Source organism: Stenella coeruleoalba (assembly GCF_951394435.1).
Source record: "Stenella coeruleoalba genome assembly, chromosome: 1".
Taxonomy (NCBI): Eukaryota; Metazoa; Chordata; class Mammalia; order Artiodactyla; family Delphinidae; genus Stenella; species Stenella coeruleoalba.
Genome location: NC_137169.1, coordinates 24,526,651 through 24,545,622, shown reverse-complemented (window position 1 = coordinate 24,545,622; position 18,972 = coordinate 24,526,651). Strand labels below are relative to the sequence as shown.

The following is an 18,972-nucleotide window of genomic DNA, read 5'->3' as shown; positions in this document are numbered from 1 at the left end:
TCATTTGCTTTGGTAGTTTTTTCCCTTATTTTTCTATAAGCATGCAATAGTTTTAACCATAAAAATTTTAACCATAAAAACCTATATATATATATATATATATATATAAGCAAAATGTAAAATTATATGTACACTATGATTGAAATTATGTAAAATTATGTCTCATATGCACACAGATGAAAAGGGAACATAAAAATTGTTATGCTGGGGTGTAGGATTTTTATAGTTGAAACATTAATGGCTTATCTCCTTAGTTTATTGGGTGAATTAAACAAGAGAAATGGTCTAGCCCACAGTGTTGAATGTAAATGTCAGGTAGGCAGTTGGATATGTAAGTCTGTAGCTCAGACAAGGGGTGTAAGCTGAAGATACAAATGTAGGAGCCTTCAGCATGCAGATGCTTACATGCCAAAATACATTAATCAGACTGTCAATTTAGTGATTGGTTCGGTGATAGACACAATTCACCAATTTATTAATTTACAACAGAGGATACACTTTTCTTATACTTGGAAGGTTCCAAGTCCTTATCTAGGTAAACTACCCACTGACCCCAGTATCAAATACCGAAAAATTAGATTAGTGATCAAAAATTGCTTCAACACGGAATCAGAACAAAAGGGAGACAAACGTTTTGAGAGATGTTTCCAGTCCATGAAGGTTTAACGGACCCCCTCATAAAAGAATCCATCTCTCTAGTTCCTACCATCAGATTCATTTTTTCCTTATTAAGGCAAAATAAACACTGCCAACTTCAGGCTCTCAGGCTTTCTTTTACTATGTTCCAGAGATTGATATCTGCTCATATAATCTCTCCCTAGTAGAATGATACAATCAATTAGACTTCAGCCTACTAAAGTGCAATTGCATTCCAATCCCTTTTTCCCTAGAATTAAACCCAGATTATCTTGTTGAAGTCTTGAATGCTCCCAACTCCTCAGTCACAGATTTATAGGCAATTACCTGGTATATTTCTGTCTATGGCTAATCCTATACTCTGTGTAGGATTCATCATTAGTTTCATTCTCGGAAGACAGCCTGAATTCTTGGGAGGTACTTCATTGTTACCCAGATACACTACCAACAGTTGGATTAAATGCATATGGTAGAAGGCACCATATAAAACATGAGGCTCCCTCCTTGGTACTGGGTATTTCACTAGATACAGAACATCCACACATTCATTTAAACCTTACATCAGCCCTGTGACATTAGGTTCACATGAGGAAATAGTCTAGAAGTTAAGTAAATTGTCCATGGTCACAAAGCTGATAAAGAAAGAACTGCAATTCAAATATGAGTCTGTCAGGTCTTCTACAACACAGTAGATATTTCTCCATTTTTTTATTATCAATCTGTTATCTTTTCAATTAAAAAGAGAAAGATCTCATCTACAACAGTAGAAACACATCTAATTCTGTTCTAGCAAACGCTCCAGAACAGAAACCAACAAAAATGCTTTGCTCATCATGTCACATGGAAGGGGGGAGTGTGTGTCTGGATCTCTGACATTAAGCCGTAAATGCCCAAAGGGCATATCAAATCCATCATCTTTCAGTAAACCTAACATAACACTTAAACAGAATGAGTCCCATCTGAGTGTATGCTGGTAAAAGAAAGAAAAAAAAATTCTGACAACTTGGAAAGAGCTAGCATCTAAATCGCCATATGAGAAAAACAGACAGCCTATTATAGTTCCCTTAAGAATATTCTCCCAACTGTGTTAGGTTCACCATTAATTTCACAAATTCCATTGACAATAAAGGAAAGAGGTTAAAACTTACAAACTATTAGGGGACAGCTGCAGCCCAAAAATGTCAAAATAAAAGGTCTCCTTTATCTTTGGGGCACTGCATTCCCTCTCTAGACTTGTCAAATAAGTTATCTCCAATCAGCAGTATATGACAATAATGTAAGCACATAAATTAAAGTGCTTGCACATCCTTTATCTTGTTGAGATTATGAATTCCTTCAAACATTTACTAAATATCCACTATATTATAAGCAAAAGTGGATCCAAGGATGAGTAAGACATCATCCTGCTTGTCAAGAAACTAAAGTATACACATCATCCCATTTCACAGATAAGGAAACTAAGGCTCAGGGACTAAGCAACCTGCTATAGTCAAGAAGCTAGTAAATGGGGGAGCTGGGACTAGGATTCATGTATTCATTTAATAAAATTCAATGAACACCCACTATATCTCAGGCACTGTAGTAGGCCCCGACTCATCCCAACAGCCTAACTATTCCACAGTTCAGTGGATTAACGGCAACTTCACTTATTTTATTACACCACATTGTAATTTGTTTACATCTCTAGACTGTGAACAATCTGAGAGCAGCAGGGACTATGTTTTCTTATCTCTGTGTTCCCACATAACATACTGACCAGAAAATAGAACTCAATAATATTTTGTTAAACCTGAATTCTTCGCTAAAAAATATTTGTGCTACTAACCACAAGCAAGGCACTTTAAAAGTGTTTAACACTGAACAATCTCTACTCTCAAAATTTCATAGTTTAGTGCTGGTGGGCAGAGGATAGTAGAGAAAAAAAGAACTTCATAAATATATAGGGCTGCATTGTCCACTACGATAGTCACTAGCTACAGATGTTTTACACTGAAGTTTAATCAAAATAAACAAAACTTAAAAGTTGCTGGGCTACTGTATTAGACAGCACAGATGTGGTATAATACAAAAATATATTCGGTCTTTGTCCCTGGTCCCTGCAGAGAACTCTTAAAACTCTTGGAATTTCCCCAGTGATAGGGGTGTCTTTGTAATTCATAGTAAGCCCCTTTTGATCATACTAGAGTTTATGCTAATGAGGTGACTTAGTTGTGGGGCCCCTTGATAGTTTCTGGATGGAGCTGTCACCAGAAAGACCAAGTGATTAAAGGATTGGAACTTTCAGCTCCACTGACCTCCTGGGGGAGGGGCTGGAGATAGAGCTCTATAAAAACTCCTGAACAATGAGAGTCAGAGAGCTTCTGGGTTGGTAAACACCTCAGCTTGCTGGAGGGTCGTATGCCAGAGGACATGGAAGCTCTGTGTACCCCTCCTCCCGTATCTTAACCTATACATCTCTTCCGTTTGGCTGTTCCTGTTTGTATCCTTTATAATAAACCAGCAAACAAAAAGAAAGTGTTTTCCTGAGTTCTGTGAGCCATTTTAGCAAATTATCAAATTTGTGGAGGGGGTCAATGGAACTCCTGATTCATAGTGGGTCAGCTAGAAATAAGGGTGGCTCAGGACTTGCGACTAGCATCTCAAGTGGGGGCATTCTTGTGGGAATGAGCCCCGTTAACTTATGGGACCTGACACTAACTCCCGGTAGTGTCAAAATTGAATTGAATTGTTAGACACCCCGTTGGTGCGCAGAGAACTGGAGAACTGGTTGGTGTTAGAAAACACATCAGAACAAATATAGAACATTTCCATCACTGTAGAAAGTTCTATTGGACAACACCATGAGAGGGGAAGGAAAATCTAGTTTAGACTTCAATACTAGGAAGGGGTCTTTCACTCAGTAGTGATTAAAAAATTCTGAGAATAGAAATCTGAGAAAAATGACTCAAATTAGAGTCTACCTTCCTGAATGAGAGATGTTAAAATCTGCAGACCAGTTGTTTCATAACTCAGTCCTTTCAGGGTGGGACTTAATCATCTTCCTCCATGCAAGGGTGGAGAAGCTGAAATACACTGTAACTGCTCCAGTTACCCAATGAACCTACAGAAGTGCCCAGGATTAGAACTCACAGAGTTTCCATCTAATTATTTGGCTCCCTGAGCTCCCCTTCCAACGCTTGTCTTAGCACAGCTGTCAGACTGACAGATTGACTTGTAAACTGGCAGTCACAATCAGAGACATCACCTGACAGGCTATGGACACAAGTGAGTTGAAGACTAACTGCTGGAAGATGGCAGGCCTTTAATTGCCACACAGTCCCCAAAGTGTCACATAAATATTCAGGTAAGGATGGGACTTTCAGGTACTGGCAGCTATGGCAAGTACACTGACAAGAAAAGCTGTCCTCGGATCAAAAGAGGTGCATACCCTATAGGGATGAGGATGAGTTACACCTCATTACATCCCAGTGAACGTAAAACGAGAAACTTTATTACAGATTGCTTATTGCAAGCTTGGAAACTACTGGTGAGCCATTTCTAATTCGCCAAGATGCAATTTGCAGCAGAGTACATAGTCTCCAAGGCTAGAGGTATGGCTTTATTAGCAAAATCAGCTGTTGGACTTCTGTAAAAGAAAAATTTTGTTTTAAAGAACTGCAAATAGTGAAAGTCCCTTTTCCATGTACATCTCTCCCTTAGCAAACCAAGCTCCCCAGAGGTGACCACTGTTAATAATTTGTTGCCTATTCTTCCAGACTTTCTTCTAAATATACGCAATAATGTTTAAAATACTAGGCATATGTAAACATGCTTTAAAAGGGGGAAGGGTCATGCTATACAAATTCTTGTGCAACATGCTTTTTCATTTTGTTAGCTTAGACACCTTTCCATTTCAGTAAATTGACTTACCCTGTTTTACTGATGCACTTTTCCCCCTCACTTTAACATCTCTGAAATTGGAATGCTTCTTATAACCAATGGTGTCTTACAACTGCTATCAGTCAGGTATCAGTGTGGTGGAATTGTATAAAAACTTTCCATTGACCCTTATGGTAAAAGGAAGACAGTACCAGCGCCAAAGTATCTTAGAAATACAGTTATCATTCTTTTTATCATCTGCATAGTTCACTGCATAGATGTACATAATTTACATAATTCCATAAAGCAAACTATATTCCCTAAAGAACTGCTGGATCAAAAGAGTAAGCACATTAAAAACATTAACAGATATTACCAAAGTATGTAACAATTTACGTTCTCAATAGTAAATGGAACTATTGTTGGAAATAGCCAACACTTTAAAAAATATTTTAAAAATAATTTTAGATTCACATGTAGTTGAAAGAAATAATTCAGAAAGATCTTATGAACCCTTTACCCAGTTTCCTCCAATGGTAACATTTGGCAAAACTAGGATATCACAAAACTATCACAACTAGGATATCGGCACTGATACTGTGGTATAATAAGAAATATGTATTTGGTCTTTGTCCCTGGTTCCTGGCACAGAGCTCCTAAACTCTCGGAGTTTCCTGATAGGAGCATCTAGTGATTTATAACAAGACCCTTCCAATCTTACCCAAGTTTATGCTAATGAGGTGACTATTGGTCAGCCGCTAGAGAGCTTCAAGATGGGAGATGGTAACGACCAGAGGAATCATTGTGTGATTAGAAGGTTGGAAGTTTCAGCCCCATTCCAACTTCCAGGGAGGGAAGAGGGGCTGGAGATGGAGTTAAATGATCAGTGGTCAATGATTTAATCAATTATGGCCATGTAATGGGGTCTCCACAAAAACCCTTAAGTGATAAGGTTTGGAGAGCTTCTGAGTTGGCAAGTATCTCCACACACCATGAAGGTGATGAACTTCAACTCTACAGAGACAGAGGTTCTTGCACTCAGGGTCCTTTTGGACCCTACCCTATGTACCTCCTCACCTGGCTGTTCATTTGTATCTTTTATAATAAACTGTAACTGTTAAGTATGGCATTTTCCTGAGTTCTGTGAGTTGTTCTAACAAGTTATCCAATCTTGGGAAGGTGGTGTGGGAACCTTCAAATTCATAGCCAGGTCAGACAGAAGTGTGCGTAACACAGGGACAGGATACTTGCAAGTGGTGTCTGAAATGAGGGCAGTCTTGTGAGACTGAGACCTTAAACCTGTAGAGTCTGACAGTACCTCTGGGTAGTTAGTGTCAGAATTAACTGAATTGTTGGACGCCCACTTGCTATCAAAGAATCAGAGAACCGGAGAACTGGCTGTTGATTCCACACATTTTGGAATGGCAATAAAAGGAATGAAGTACTGATACATGCTACAAAACAGGTAAACCTTGAAAACATGCTAAGTGAATGAAAGACGCCCACCACAAAAGACCACATGTTGTATGATTCCGTTTATAAGAAATGTCCAGAATAAGCAAATACATAAAGACAAAAAGTAGATAGCTGGTTGTCTAAGGCTGGGGGCAGAGGAGAGAGGGAGACAGGGAATTTGGAGTGACTGCTAATAGCTACAGAGTTTCTTTTTTCTGACGAAAATGTTCTCAAACTGTGGTGATAGTTGCAAAATTCTGTGAATATGTTAGAATATATTAGAAACTACTGAATTGTACACTTTGGATGAAATGTAGGTATGTGAATTATGTCTCAAAAAAGCTGTTAAAAAATGTTACATAAATGGAATCATAACATATGTAAACTTTTGGGATTAGCTTTTTTCACTCAGCAAAATTTTCTGGAAACGGATCCAGGTTGTCACATGTATCAATACTTCATTCTCATTCCTTTGTACTGACGAACCGTATTCCATTGTATGGATATATCACAGTTTATATTATATTTTTAATCAATATTGAGAATGAGCATCTTTTAAGATATTTACTGCTCAACTGGTATTTTTTTCTCCTATGAATTATCCTCTCATATCCTTGGCCCCTTTTCCTACTTTCCTCTTTTTTATTAGTCCTGTGTGATATGGACTGAAAATTCTTTTTCCTAACTTAACTTTGCATATGATGATTTTTGCAATTATGTTTTTGACTTTTACGTAGTCAAATATACTTCTATATTGAATTTTTATTTTAATTTGTTTATTTTTGGCTGCGTTGGGTCTTCATTGCTGTGTGTGGGCTTCTCATTGCGGTGGCTTCTCTTGTTGCGAAGCACGGGCTCTAGGTGCGTGGGCTTCAGTAGCTGTGGCTCGAAGGCTCTAGAGCACAGGCTCAGTAGTTGTGGCGCACAGGCTTAGTTGCTCCGTGGCATGGGGAATCTTCCCGGAGCAGGGCTCGAACCCGTGTCTCCTGCATTGGCAGGTGGATTCTTAACCACTGCGCCACCAGGGAAGCCCTATATTGACTTTTATATAGTCAAATATTCTTCTTTATTTTCTTCTGATAAAACACTTATGGTTACATCTTTTACATTAAAATCTTTAATAAATCTTTCATTTATTTTAGCACAAGGAATTAGCAAGTTGAGTCTTTTGATTCACTAGCAGTATAACAGAGCAGAGAGCCCACTGGGCTAGGCATCAGGAGGCCTGGGTTCTAGTCCTGGCCATGCCATGACCTAGCTCAATCATTCTGATCAGGCCACCAGTCTGTGGAACCTACCTTTTCTACTTAACACAATTGTTTTGAGAAACAAATAAGATTACAGATGTGAAAAGGATACTCCAAAAATGTTCAATAGATACCTCTCAATTGTGAAGAAAAGTAAAGCATTATGTATATTTGTATTCGTTACAATACTATTTCCTTTCCACATGCCATATACCAGAAAACTCACAATGTTGGCCTCAGAGAATAAGTAGCTTGCCCTCCCCAAAACCCTAAGCCAAAGGAGGTCAAGTGACTCGCCCTAGGATCACAGGTGAAATTTAGGGAAGAGTCAGTTCTAGAAGTGAACACAAGTGGTTATGCCCCAGCCCTCCCCACAAGTCAGAGAGCACCATTCTTCTGAGTTAAGACTTGCTAAAAACGAACTGTCATCAACTGTCCGTATTCGTATCTTTACACTAAAAACACAAACTACTCTCTGAAAAAAGTAGAGCCTATAATTAAACTGTGGTGGGGGTGACAGTAAAGAGAGTGAAATGAGAGCACTGAATTTCAAGTTATAGTTTCCCACCTTGCTTCCGACAGCCTGGGATTTTGATAAAGGCTCCATAGTCTGTCACCATAGCAACCTATAAAGACAAAAAAAAAAAAATCTTTGTCACACAAATAAGAATCTCTCTCCCATAGCATTTAACCTTGTCTCCCTGAATTTCTACTTGGTACTGACTGCCTCTGTCTGCTGCAAAACTGCCTAAAAGTGATGTTCTGTCAAACATTATGTTCTTTCTGAAGTTTTTTTTTTTTTTGGTCGTACCGCACAGCTTGTGGGATCTTAGTTTCCTGACCAGGGATTGAGTCTGGGCCCTCAGCAGTAAGAGTGCAGAGTCCTAACCACTGGACTGTCAGGGAATTCCCCAATTTAAATTTTTTTTTAATTTTTATTGTGGTATAGCTGATTTACAATGTTGTGTCACTTTCAGGTGTACAGCAAAGTGAATCTGTTATACATATATATATATATCTCTCCACTCTTGTTTAGATTCTTTTCCCATATAGGCCATTACAGAGTATTGAGTAAAGTTTCCTGTGCTACACAGTAAGTCCTTATTATCTACTTTATATATAGTAGTGTGTATGCATCAGTCCCAGTCTTCCAATTTATCCCCGCTCCCCGGTAACTATAAGTTTATTTTCTATATCTATAACTCTATTTCTGTTTTATAGGTAAGTTCATTTGCAGCTTTTTTTTAGATTCCACATGTAAGTGATATCATATGGTATTTGTCTTTCTTTGACTTACTTCACTCAGTATGACAATCTCTAGGTCCATCCGTATTGCTGAAAATGGCATTATTTCATTCTTTTTTATGGCTGAGTAATATTCCATTGTATATATGTAACACATCTTCTTTATCCATTCCTCTGTTTATGGACATTTAGGTTGCTTCCATGACCTGGCTATTGTTAAATAGTACTGCAATGCTTTTTTTTTTTTTTGGTTTTTTGAAGTTTAGACTGACAGGTATGTGTGATCATATTAAAAACATTGGTGAGATTGGTGTGTTTGTCAGATGGTATGACAGTACTTAGGAATGCCCAAATCCCACATGTACTGAAATCCCTCAAAAAGACATAGGAACAAACAGCAGAAAATTAGGTAATAAAGTTACACTTTATATTATCTGGAACTGAGGCCTCCAATCCAAATGGAGAAGTTTAATAATTTGAAATGGATCATGTAGAACATCTCTTTTTCCTAACCTTCAAACCAAACAGACCATACAGCTTGCTCCACTTCACTCCAAACCAGAGTCTTGGGTTTTATCAAGACAATTAGAGAAAAAGCCAATACACAGACATCTGACAGAACCTGAAAAGATGTAATCAGAGAGAAAAAGAGTTGTCTTTTGCAGAGTTGACCTAAAATGGAGAAGTTAGAGGCTTAATGGATCTATGTAATATGCAATATGTAATAGAAACAAAAGGCCCAAAAGCCTTGCCAGATAAATCATTACCCCAGCCTCTACCTCTATTGCTCTCCTCCAGCCCACCCCACCCCCCAATTGTGGATTGGGATTAAAGTTGTCACTATATACTATATTCATCACTAAATTCATTATTATTTATAAAATATTCAATACGATCTTACACATATAAACTTTGTCCTTTCCAGTGACTTTAAAATTAGTTATCTCATATTGGGCAATCACTGTTTTGGCTTAAACATAACTAAAACAAGGGGAAGGAAGAAGGAGAAGGGGGGGCTTCCCTGGTGGCGCAGTGGTTAAGAATCTGCCTGCCAATGCGGGGGACACGGGTTCGAGCCCTGGTCTGGGAAGATCCCACATGCCGTGGAGCAACTAAGCCCGTGCGCCATAACTACTGAGCCTGCACTCTAGAGCCCGTGAGCCACAACTAGTGAAGCCCACGCGCCTAGAGCCCATGCTCCGCAACAAGAGGAGCAATGAGAGCAATGAGAAGCCCGTGCACTGCAACGAAGAGTAGCCCCCACTTGCCTCAACCAGAGAAAGCCCACGCACAGCAATGAAGACCCAACAACGACAAAAATAAATAAATAAATAAATATATTTAAAAAAAAGAATGGGTTAAGAACCAAAATTCCTAAACTCTTGTTTTACAATGATGAATATGCTACACTGGGTTAGGGACCAGATATTCCCAAAGAAACAGTACAACCAGGCAGATACTAGTACTTAAAATCAAGGCAAGGTGGACTTTAGAGATTAGCTGATCTAATCCTGTCATTTTTCAAATAAGGAAAGTGAAGACCAGAGACATGAAGTACTTATCCAAGTTCACAAAGCGAGTTGTTCTCTGTAAAACAGGGCCGCATAGATAAAGAAGACAATATTTTTAACTGCAATAAAAGAAAATCCCTTCTTTCTGGACCAACTAAAGGCACTTTGGCTTTTGCTCCAGGGTTCTAGAAAGAGGGCTAAAATGCTTCATACTGTCTAATATCATTAGTTAAGGGCATAATTATCTAAACAACTTAAAAGCAGCACCTGGAAGTTGGAGCCCAAATCACCTTGCTGCTATAAATTAAAACAACCTCACTTTTCAATACTGAAGCTCCAGTGTCACATTATTATCTTTTGAGGAAATATCATAATAGACCTAAATTTGGCCTCTTCCCAAAGGAAAGGTTAATGCACTCAACTGTTCAGTTGGGAAAACACATTCTTGCCTATTTCCAGCAGCAGGTGTTTCCATCACTGTGTCTCCTAGGGAGCAGTCAGACTTGAAATTAACAGAATGGCACCTGCCTTAGATGTTCACACAGTCTGCCTGATGTCCCAGGAACAATTAATCAAATAGCTCAGGGGAGAAAATTCAGTGATTATCTCAACTGAACTCAGGGCTTGGGTAAAATGAATTTACCATCTTCAGATTAGAGGTTGCACTGGCCTTGAAACTTGTTATCCCCATAACGTAAATGAGGAATTTGAGGCTCAGAGATATGTTACTTGTCTAAAGTCACAAAGTTGGAAAGTATCAAGACCAAGTACAGAAAAGAAGTTTTCTGACTTCTAGTCCAATGCTATTTCCAACTTACCAACACCAGTCTCGCCTCAGCATTTCTTTGGCTATGGCTGGGCTAAGCCAAATCCCAAATCTCAATGCTATGCTTGGGCTCCCTACCATGCTTAATGGACTCTGGCAGCAAGATGTCCCTCAGAGGACAAGGGAAGGATGAATACTAGCTTCTCAGCTATTCTGTCACTGGGCCCCCCAACCCTGCTGAGCCTGCTAAGAGAAGAGCTGCTAGGATATGGGCTGCACCACCAGTTTCTTCAAAGGCAACTGGTCCTAAGAGGCTTGGATTCAATTTAATTCAAACATTTACTGAGCACCTGCATGCAAGATACCATGTCAAGCACTGTGAAATAAAAACAATGTATAAAAAGAGATGCCCAGGGCTTCCCCTGATGTCCAGTGGTTAAGACTGCATGCTTCCACTGCAGGGGGCACGGGTTCAACCCCTGGTCAGGGAACTAAGACCCTGCATGCCACTTGGTGCAGCGAAAACAAAAAACAAAAAGAGAGAGAGAGATGCCCAGTCTGTTTTTAAATGAATTTGAATAAGTTACCAAGATACATGAGATAAACATGGCCTCTGCTCTCTAGTAACACCCAATCTAATGGAGGAGACAGACACGTATACAAGTAACGATAGTACAAGACAGACGATAAATGTCGTGATAGAGGTACAAACAAATAACTGTGGAACAACCAGATTTACCATCTACCTTCCTCCTATACTACCCCAATTCAGTCAAAAGAGTTCTCTTATGGGTCTTTTGGTTCCTCCATGCATTTATGAACAGTTGAACAACCCCAGCTGCAGACTTGGAGAACCTGATTTAGAACTTGCCATTTATTAATCATTTGGGCAATTACTTAACTTCTAAAAAGTTTCCTTATCCATAAAATGGGGTTAACAATTTCTTTGGAGAAAGTCAATTGACAGGTAACGTGTCAAAGTGCTAACATACATTAGGCCTACAAAATTTCTTTTGAATTTTAATGTAAATTCTTCTTTTTAAATATTAGGCACTCAGTGTTTGTTGGATGAATATTCTGAAAAATAGTTTCCTGTTTCCAATTTACCATGAAATTTCTCTCTCCCTAATTCCAGTGACTCCTAGGCATTTTTCAAAATGTGTTCCTGAAATAGTAAAACTATAGTTCTAGTATTAGAACTATAAACTTCTTTCTGAACATCACCCTAGCCCATCCATCCTTGACAGTAAAATATAAAACCTACACTAATTCAAGCCCCATCTCATGTAAGAAAAAGACATAGATCAGGAGCCACTTTACTAGAAGTCTGAGTCAGTTTGTGGAGGGCAGAGAGCTCTTCTTTCTTTTGTGCAACACCTGACAAGTGAGGGCTTCATGATCAGAAAAATCAATTTCATCTCCAGAGCTACCATTTCCGTTTTCTAAGCCCTGGTACCTCACTGATCTCCGGGGATACTATGGGTCCTAAAGAATGAGGACAGAAGCTCTGAAGAGCAGAGTTGTTTGCTATTTGTTAGAATGTTATCATCCTTTGTATCCTGTCTATCACATTACAAGTTGGGATACACTTAACAGAAGTCTAGAGCCACATTTATCTATAACCAACCAACAGTCGCAAAGCCTGTCTTCAAAGGCCTCATGTTATTAGGTGGTAAAACTTTTGTCAACCATAAAGCAAGTATGAATGCCATAAGAATGATACAGTTAAAATACTACAGGCACTCATAAGACGCTGAAAACAATTTTTTGGCTTTACTTTTGCTTCAAGAGAAGGGCGATTGGCGACTTCCCTGGTGGCACAGTGGTTAAGAATCCGCCTGCCAATGCAGGGGACACGGGTTCGATCCCTGGTCTCAGAAGATCCCACATGCCATGGAGCAACTAAGCCCGTGTGCCACAACTACTGAGCCTGCGCTCTAGAGCCCGCGAGCCACAACTACTGAGCTCGAGGACCACAACTACTGAAGCCCGTGCGCCTAGAGCCCGTGCTCCGCAACAAGAGAAGCCACTACAATGAGAAGCCTGCACGCCGCAACTAGAGAAAGCCTGCATGCAGCAACGAAGACCCAACACAGCCAAAAATAAATAAATAAATAAATAATTTTTTTTAAAAAAGGGTGACAACGTTAATGAATTCCTACTTCGTCTCAGGCATTGTGTTTTTATAGATGATAGCTTATTTAACCATCATCACAATCCTATGAAAGTTGTTTTTATCTCCATCTAACAAAAGAGAAAACTGAGGCTCAAAGAAATTAAGTGACGATCTCAAGGATCACACAGTTAGTAAGTAAAAGAGCTAGGACGGAATCCAGGTTTTGCCTGGTTCCAATGCCTCTGCTCTCTAAACAAATACGATGCCTCCTCCCTCAAAGACTGATCATTCACTCAGTTATGAAGGTGTATTGAGCACCTACTATTTTCTACCCACCTACCTGGGACTGAGATATACAACAGTAAACAAAACAGACAGGGCTCTGTCTTCATGGAGCTTAGTGTCCTCTGAGAAAGAAAGACTTTAAACAAGTACAAAATAAATATAACATGAGCCTATTTATTTATGGTGGGAAAAAGATCTGAGGAGATGACATTAGGGCTGAGACCTAAAAGATGAAAAGAAGTTGGTGAGAAAATGGGACAGTTAGAAACAACAGCATGTGTAAAAGTCCTGAGAAGGAAGCAGGCTTAGATGTTTGGAGCTATAAGGAGGCCAGAGTGGCCACAGCATGAGTAGAGTGGAACTAAACAACATTGCCAGAGTAAGCAGAAGCCAAGTCAGGTAAGGGTCACGAAAACAAGTTTGGATACATTCAAGTACAATGAGAAGCCTAGGAGAACTTCAAGAAAGCAACTTGGTCCAATCTGTTTTTAAAATGTTATTCTGGGGAATTCCCTGGCAGTCCACTGGTTAGGACTCGGGGCTTTAACTGTCAAGGCCCTGGGTTCAATCCCTGGTCAGAGAACTAAGATCCCACAAGCTGTGCAGGGAGCCAAATCAATCAATCAATCAATCAAGTGTTATTCTGGCTGCAATGTGGAAAAACTGATTGGAAGTGGACTACAAAAGAAGTAGGGAGCCCAGGAGGGCCAGGCAAGAGATGAAAACTTAAACTAATGGGGTGCCAAAGGGATAAAGAAGTATAGACACCAGAGACATATTTGGGAGGCAGAAAGACAGTACTTGATAATGGACTGGAGAAGGAAGGAAACAAGATCAAATCAAGGGAAGAAATCAAAGATGATGCCCAGATTTCTAGCGTGGGTACCTGAATGAATAATGGGTTCGTTTGCTGAGATGGGAAAGACCGGAAGAACAGATTTGGTGAGAAAACCAAAAATACAGTTTAAAACATAAATTAGAGGGAGTTCCCTGATGGCCTTGTGGTTAGGATTATGGGCTTTCACTACTGTGGCCCGGGTTCAATCCCTGGCGAGGAACTGAGATTCCTGCAAGCCATGCAGCACAGCCGAAAAAAAAGAAAAAACATAAATTAGAGATGCTGTGAGGTATCCAAATGAAGATGCCAAGTATGTAGTTAGAAGTCTGGAGCTCAGAGGAGGTACATGTGGGAGCCAGATGTTCTGCTAGCCCTTCCCGTTTAAATTGTAATGTTCAAGACATTCTCAAGTGGACAGAAGCTCCAAACCCAGCTGCTTTTCACCTTCAATCTACGCTTGATATAAATGGGAAGTTTTCAAAGCCAAAAGAATATACCTCTCCTTGGAAAATAGTGTAGAGAGCAGGCAAGTTCTCCATGGTCTCGGGTCTTCCTGAATTCATCCTTAATGTTCTATGGTTCCTCCATTTCTCTTCTGCTAAAGCTAATTCAAGTGTCCTGTCACAAAGAAACAGAACAGGTAACAGAGAAACATTTGCAACAAAAAAAAAAATGTGCTGCCGATCCACAGGTTGTCCCTACAGGATAATACCATTAGATTTAATACCAGGTACTTTTAAATTTACTTATTTACTTATTTATTTTTGGCTGCGTTGGGTCTTCGTTGCTGTGTGCGGGCTTTCTCTAGTTGCAGCAAGCAGGGGCTACTCTTCTTTCCGGTACAGGGGCTTCTCATTGCAGTGGCTTCTCTTGTTGCAGAGCATGGATCTAGGCACACGGGCTTCAGTAGTTGTGGCACACGGGCTCAGTAGTTGTGGTGCGCGGGCTTAGTTGCTCCGCAGCATGTGGGTTCTTCTCAGACCAGGACTCGAACCCGTGTCCCCTGCATTGGCAGGTGGATTATTCTTAACCACTGTGACACCAGGGAAGTCCTCGCCATGTACTTTTATCCAAACCTCTTTTGTCCACTATAACTGTGGGGAGTTTTGGAAACCTTGATCTTATTTCTTTTCAATTTGATACTTTACCAAGGCCATTAGCCTACTGTTTTGTTTTTATTGTTATTATTGCTATTCTTTTGCCAAGGGAAAGCTTTTGGTGGGGGAGGGTGTGAATGGATCTGTAAAAAAGGAATAATAATAGTAATAAGAGCTAACATTTATCAAGCACTTACTATGTCCAGGCACTGTGCTAAGCACTGGACATCCAATATCTCATTTGATCCTCAAAACTCTCAAGATGTAGGTTCTATTAATTATCACATTATGTAGATGAGAAAACCAAGACTTCCAGAGGCCAACTTATTAGGCCTATGTCAAAAAGCCAGAAAATGGTAGAGTCAAACTCTGGCTGACATCAGAGTCCACGCTTTTAACCACTATTCTAGGCGTTAAATCTGAAGTGACTTCGAAAAGAGAGCATAGGGAAATTCCCTGGTGGTCTGGTGGTTAGGATTCTGTGCTCTCATGGCCAAGGGTGCAGGTTCGATCCCTGTTCAGGGAACTAAATCCCACAAGCCGTGCACGGTGCAGCCAAACAAAGCAGAAAGAAAGCATAGCTTACTTTTTTCTCCAATGAAATTAAAATCACACATGCTCATTTTAAAAGTTCAGATAACACATTAATTTGAAGAAAAGAAAATCATCTATAATTCAATTTGGTTTATATCCTTTCAGACTTTTTTACATGTACAAGTAGGTTTTTTAATGGAATCATGAAACCATTAATTAATATTAATAGTCATTTTATATTATTTTTTAGCAATTCATACACAAACACATCTTTTTTTAATGCCTATATAATAATCCATTGCTGGATGCATCAAACTTATTTAACTATTTATGAATCATATTAAAATGCAGATTGCAACTCAGTAGGTCTAGGGTGGTGCCTGAGATTGGGCATTTCTTTCTTTTTTAAAAAAATTTATTTATTTATTTTAATTAATTAAGTTATTTATTTCAGCACGTGGGATCTTTCATTGAGGTGAGCGGGCTTCTCTTTAGTTGTGGTGTGTGGGCTCAGTAGTTCTGGCACATGGGCTTAGTTGTCCCAAGGCATGTGGGATCTTAGTTACCCTACCAGGGATCGAACCCGAGTCCCCTGCATTGGAAGGCAGATTCTTAACCACTGGACCTCTAGGGAATTCCGTGGGCATTTCTAACAAGCTCGCAGGTGATGCTGATGCTGCCAGAGTACCAAGTCTTAGAGCTTTGAAGTTGGAAGGGATCTTAGAGGTACTCTTGCTCAGCCTTCTGGCTTTAAACAGGGAGGAAACCAGCAATCTAGTGGCTCTTAACCATGCCCCTTTACTTGCTGCATAAATCACTGCTACATAAAGATAAAGTTAATGCTACAGTCCTCAGTTCTCTTTTTCCTCCTAATTACTTGACATCAATAAGACCTGAAACTCTATTTTCCTTGGGTTTTCGTGTGCAAATACCTCCTTCTCTCCTCAACCCTGAGCACACCCCTACACTTTCAGATGATTACTTCAGGTCTTACTTTTGGAAAGTCTTCCTGATTTACAATAACCATCCATTAACTGAACTGCCTCACTTAAAACAGAAATGAAAGAAAATTCTGTCAGGTTCCAGACCCTAGTTCTAGTATCATCCCAAAGCCCAGGAACATCCCTGTCCTTGAGTTCCATAAGACAACCTGTATCTGTATAATAAACTTGCCCTTTTCTGTTTACGTCAGCCAGAAGTGGGTTTTATTACATTATTAAAAGCACACAGATAGAATGAAGGCAGATTTGTCCGTTCTTGAGAAATGGCTGACAAACAGCTTAAATCCAAGTATCACAATCTGGGGCTTCCCTGGTGGCGCAGTGGTTGAGAGTCCGCCTGCCGATGCAGGGGACACGCGTTCGTGCCCCGGTCGGGGAGGATCCCACATGCCGCGGAGCGGCTGGGCCCGTGAGTCATGGCCGCTGAGCCTGCGCGTCCAGAGCCTGTGCTCTGCAACGGGAGAGGCCACAACAGTGAGAGGCCCCCGTACCGCAAAAAAAAGACCAAAAAACAAAACCAAGTATCACAGTCTGGTTGGATCCTGCCTCTTCCACTTCCCAGCTATGCAGTCTCACCTCTAGTCCTTCCCTTCCCTCTGCCCAGCATCCTCACCTCATATCCTAGAACAAAGGTTATTAACCTGAGGCCAATGACTCTATCAAGAAACCTTAATTATCCCTCCAATTTTTGGAGCACTAGTGAGGTACAGAATGCATAGAGGCATCGGCAGCTAGGACATCTAAATTAAGCTCAAACAACTTAGTCTATCAACTGTTCTTCTTTAAACAAAGGTCACAGAAAGAGCAATACAATCTTAAGTTATTTCGTACAGATTTTTGCGGTGATAAGAGTATGAACAGCTAAGTTTAAAGCTCCCCTATTTGCTCCTTTTGTAGAACAGTAGCCTGAGAAACCCTATGCAATTCTTCAAGCAGGAAATTGGCATGCATTTTTGAGAGAAATCCTGTTAACGACAGTAACAGGCTTACGATTTCAGAATTGTAAAGGGTTGCCAGGGACACAGTTATTTATTAGCCACCTCCTTCCCAAATGGTATTTAAAATTTTTTTTGAATTATATTCTGTAGAAACCTAGGGTTGTTCTATGGTCATTATTCAAAAGGAATCCCAATTGGAAAGGAAGATGTAGAACTGTCTCTATATGCAGATCACATGATACTATACATAGAAAATCCTAAAGATGCCACCAAAAAACTGCTAGAGCTCATCAATGAATTTGTTAAAGTTGAAGGATACGAAATTAATATAAATACAAATTAATATACAAAAATCTGTTGCATTTCTATGCATTAACAACAAACTACCAGAAAGGGAAATTAAGGAAACAATTCCATTTACAATCGCATCAAAAATAATAAAATACCTAGGAAAAAATCTACCTAAGGAGGTACGGTGGTTATCCAGAAGCTTCTCAGTTAACTCAAGTTTATTTTAAAAAGTCAGTTCTGAAATATCTAGGGACAACAGGATCAGGAAGGCCAAAGAAGAAGGGCCCTAGATCAACCAACAAGAGGACAGCCTCCATACCAAAGGTGGGGGAGAACAACCCCAAAGAAATCTGAGTTACGGGAGGTCCCGCACAGAGCAGCTGCAAAGCTAGGAGCCTCTCCTCAGTCATTAGGCAGAGGTTGATTATTGCTGATTCCCACTTGCCCTCCCAGCTTTGGGGTGGGTCATGGTAGCAAGGGGGAAGGGAGGTTATGTGAGGAAGGTCTACTTTTAACAGCATATTCTGCTTTGATCTGGTTTACCTATTAAGCTTCTATGTAACATTTCATTTGGAAAAAATAGTTCTGCTGCTTTTAAAAAGTTTATAAAACATTGAGACAGATATAGTGTAGTTCAATAGGACCACATCTGTAGACTTAAAAGAGCAAGTAAATTGACAAGGATTGAGGTACACCATTTGAAGTTGCCTTGCAATAGTTCTAGAAACAAAAAATTCCTTATGCATTTCATTTTACTTGAATGTTTTAAACAATTGTGATATGGAAGGAAGCAATAAGGACCCAGTTATTTATTAGCCACCTCCTTCCCAAAACAAAGGGCAGAGCAAGGAAAAGTCTAGCGTGGGAACGGGAATGGGAGCTGTGGCAGGGGAATGGTAGCCTAGAGTGAGGTCAGAGCTTATGCTGGGCGAGGAGTAAATCTACAAAGAGCAACCCAGTGTGGGGAGAAGCAGGATTATAAGGGTGTCTGCACACTGGGGCAATCCAGAATGGGGAGTCAGTGCCCAAACATGGAAGAGCGGGGCTGACGATTAGAGGTAATTATGCAATGTTAATTTCCTGACTATAGAAGTTATATTATGGTTATATAGAAGAATGTCCATGATTATAGGAAAACTAAAGTATTCATGGGT

At 39.9% G+C, this 18,972-nt stretch overlaps 1 protein-coding gene across 2 annotated transcripts in view; it reads right to left on the bottom strand.

The window, feature by feature from the left end:
* The window catches only part of ZCCHC17 (zinc finger CCHC-type containing 17), a 55,284-nt gene that overhangs the window by 31,991 nt on the left and 4,321 nt on the right, over nt 1-18,972 (bottom strand). The window contains exons 2-3 of one of the 2 annotated variants that reach the window (XM_079901322.1): nt 14,455-14,575; nt 7,765-7,822 (exon numbers count right to left, since the gene is read on the bottom strand). In XM_079901322.1, coding sequence (XP_079757448.1) covers nt 7,765-7,822; nt 14,455-14,520 — 124 coding nt within the window. In that variant the 5' untranslated portion in view covers nt 14,521-14,575. The remainder of the gene's footprint in view (nt 1-7,764; nt 7,823-14,454; nt 14,576-18,972) is intronic. The other variant, XM_079901323.1, reaches the window with a different exon arrangement.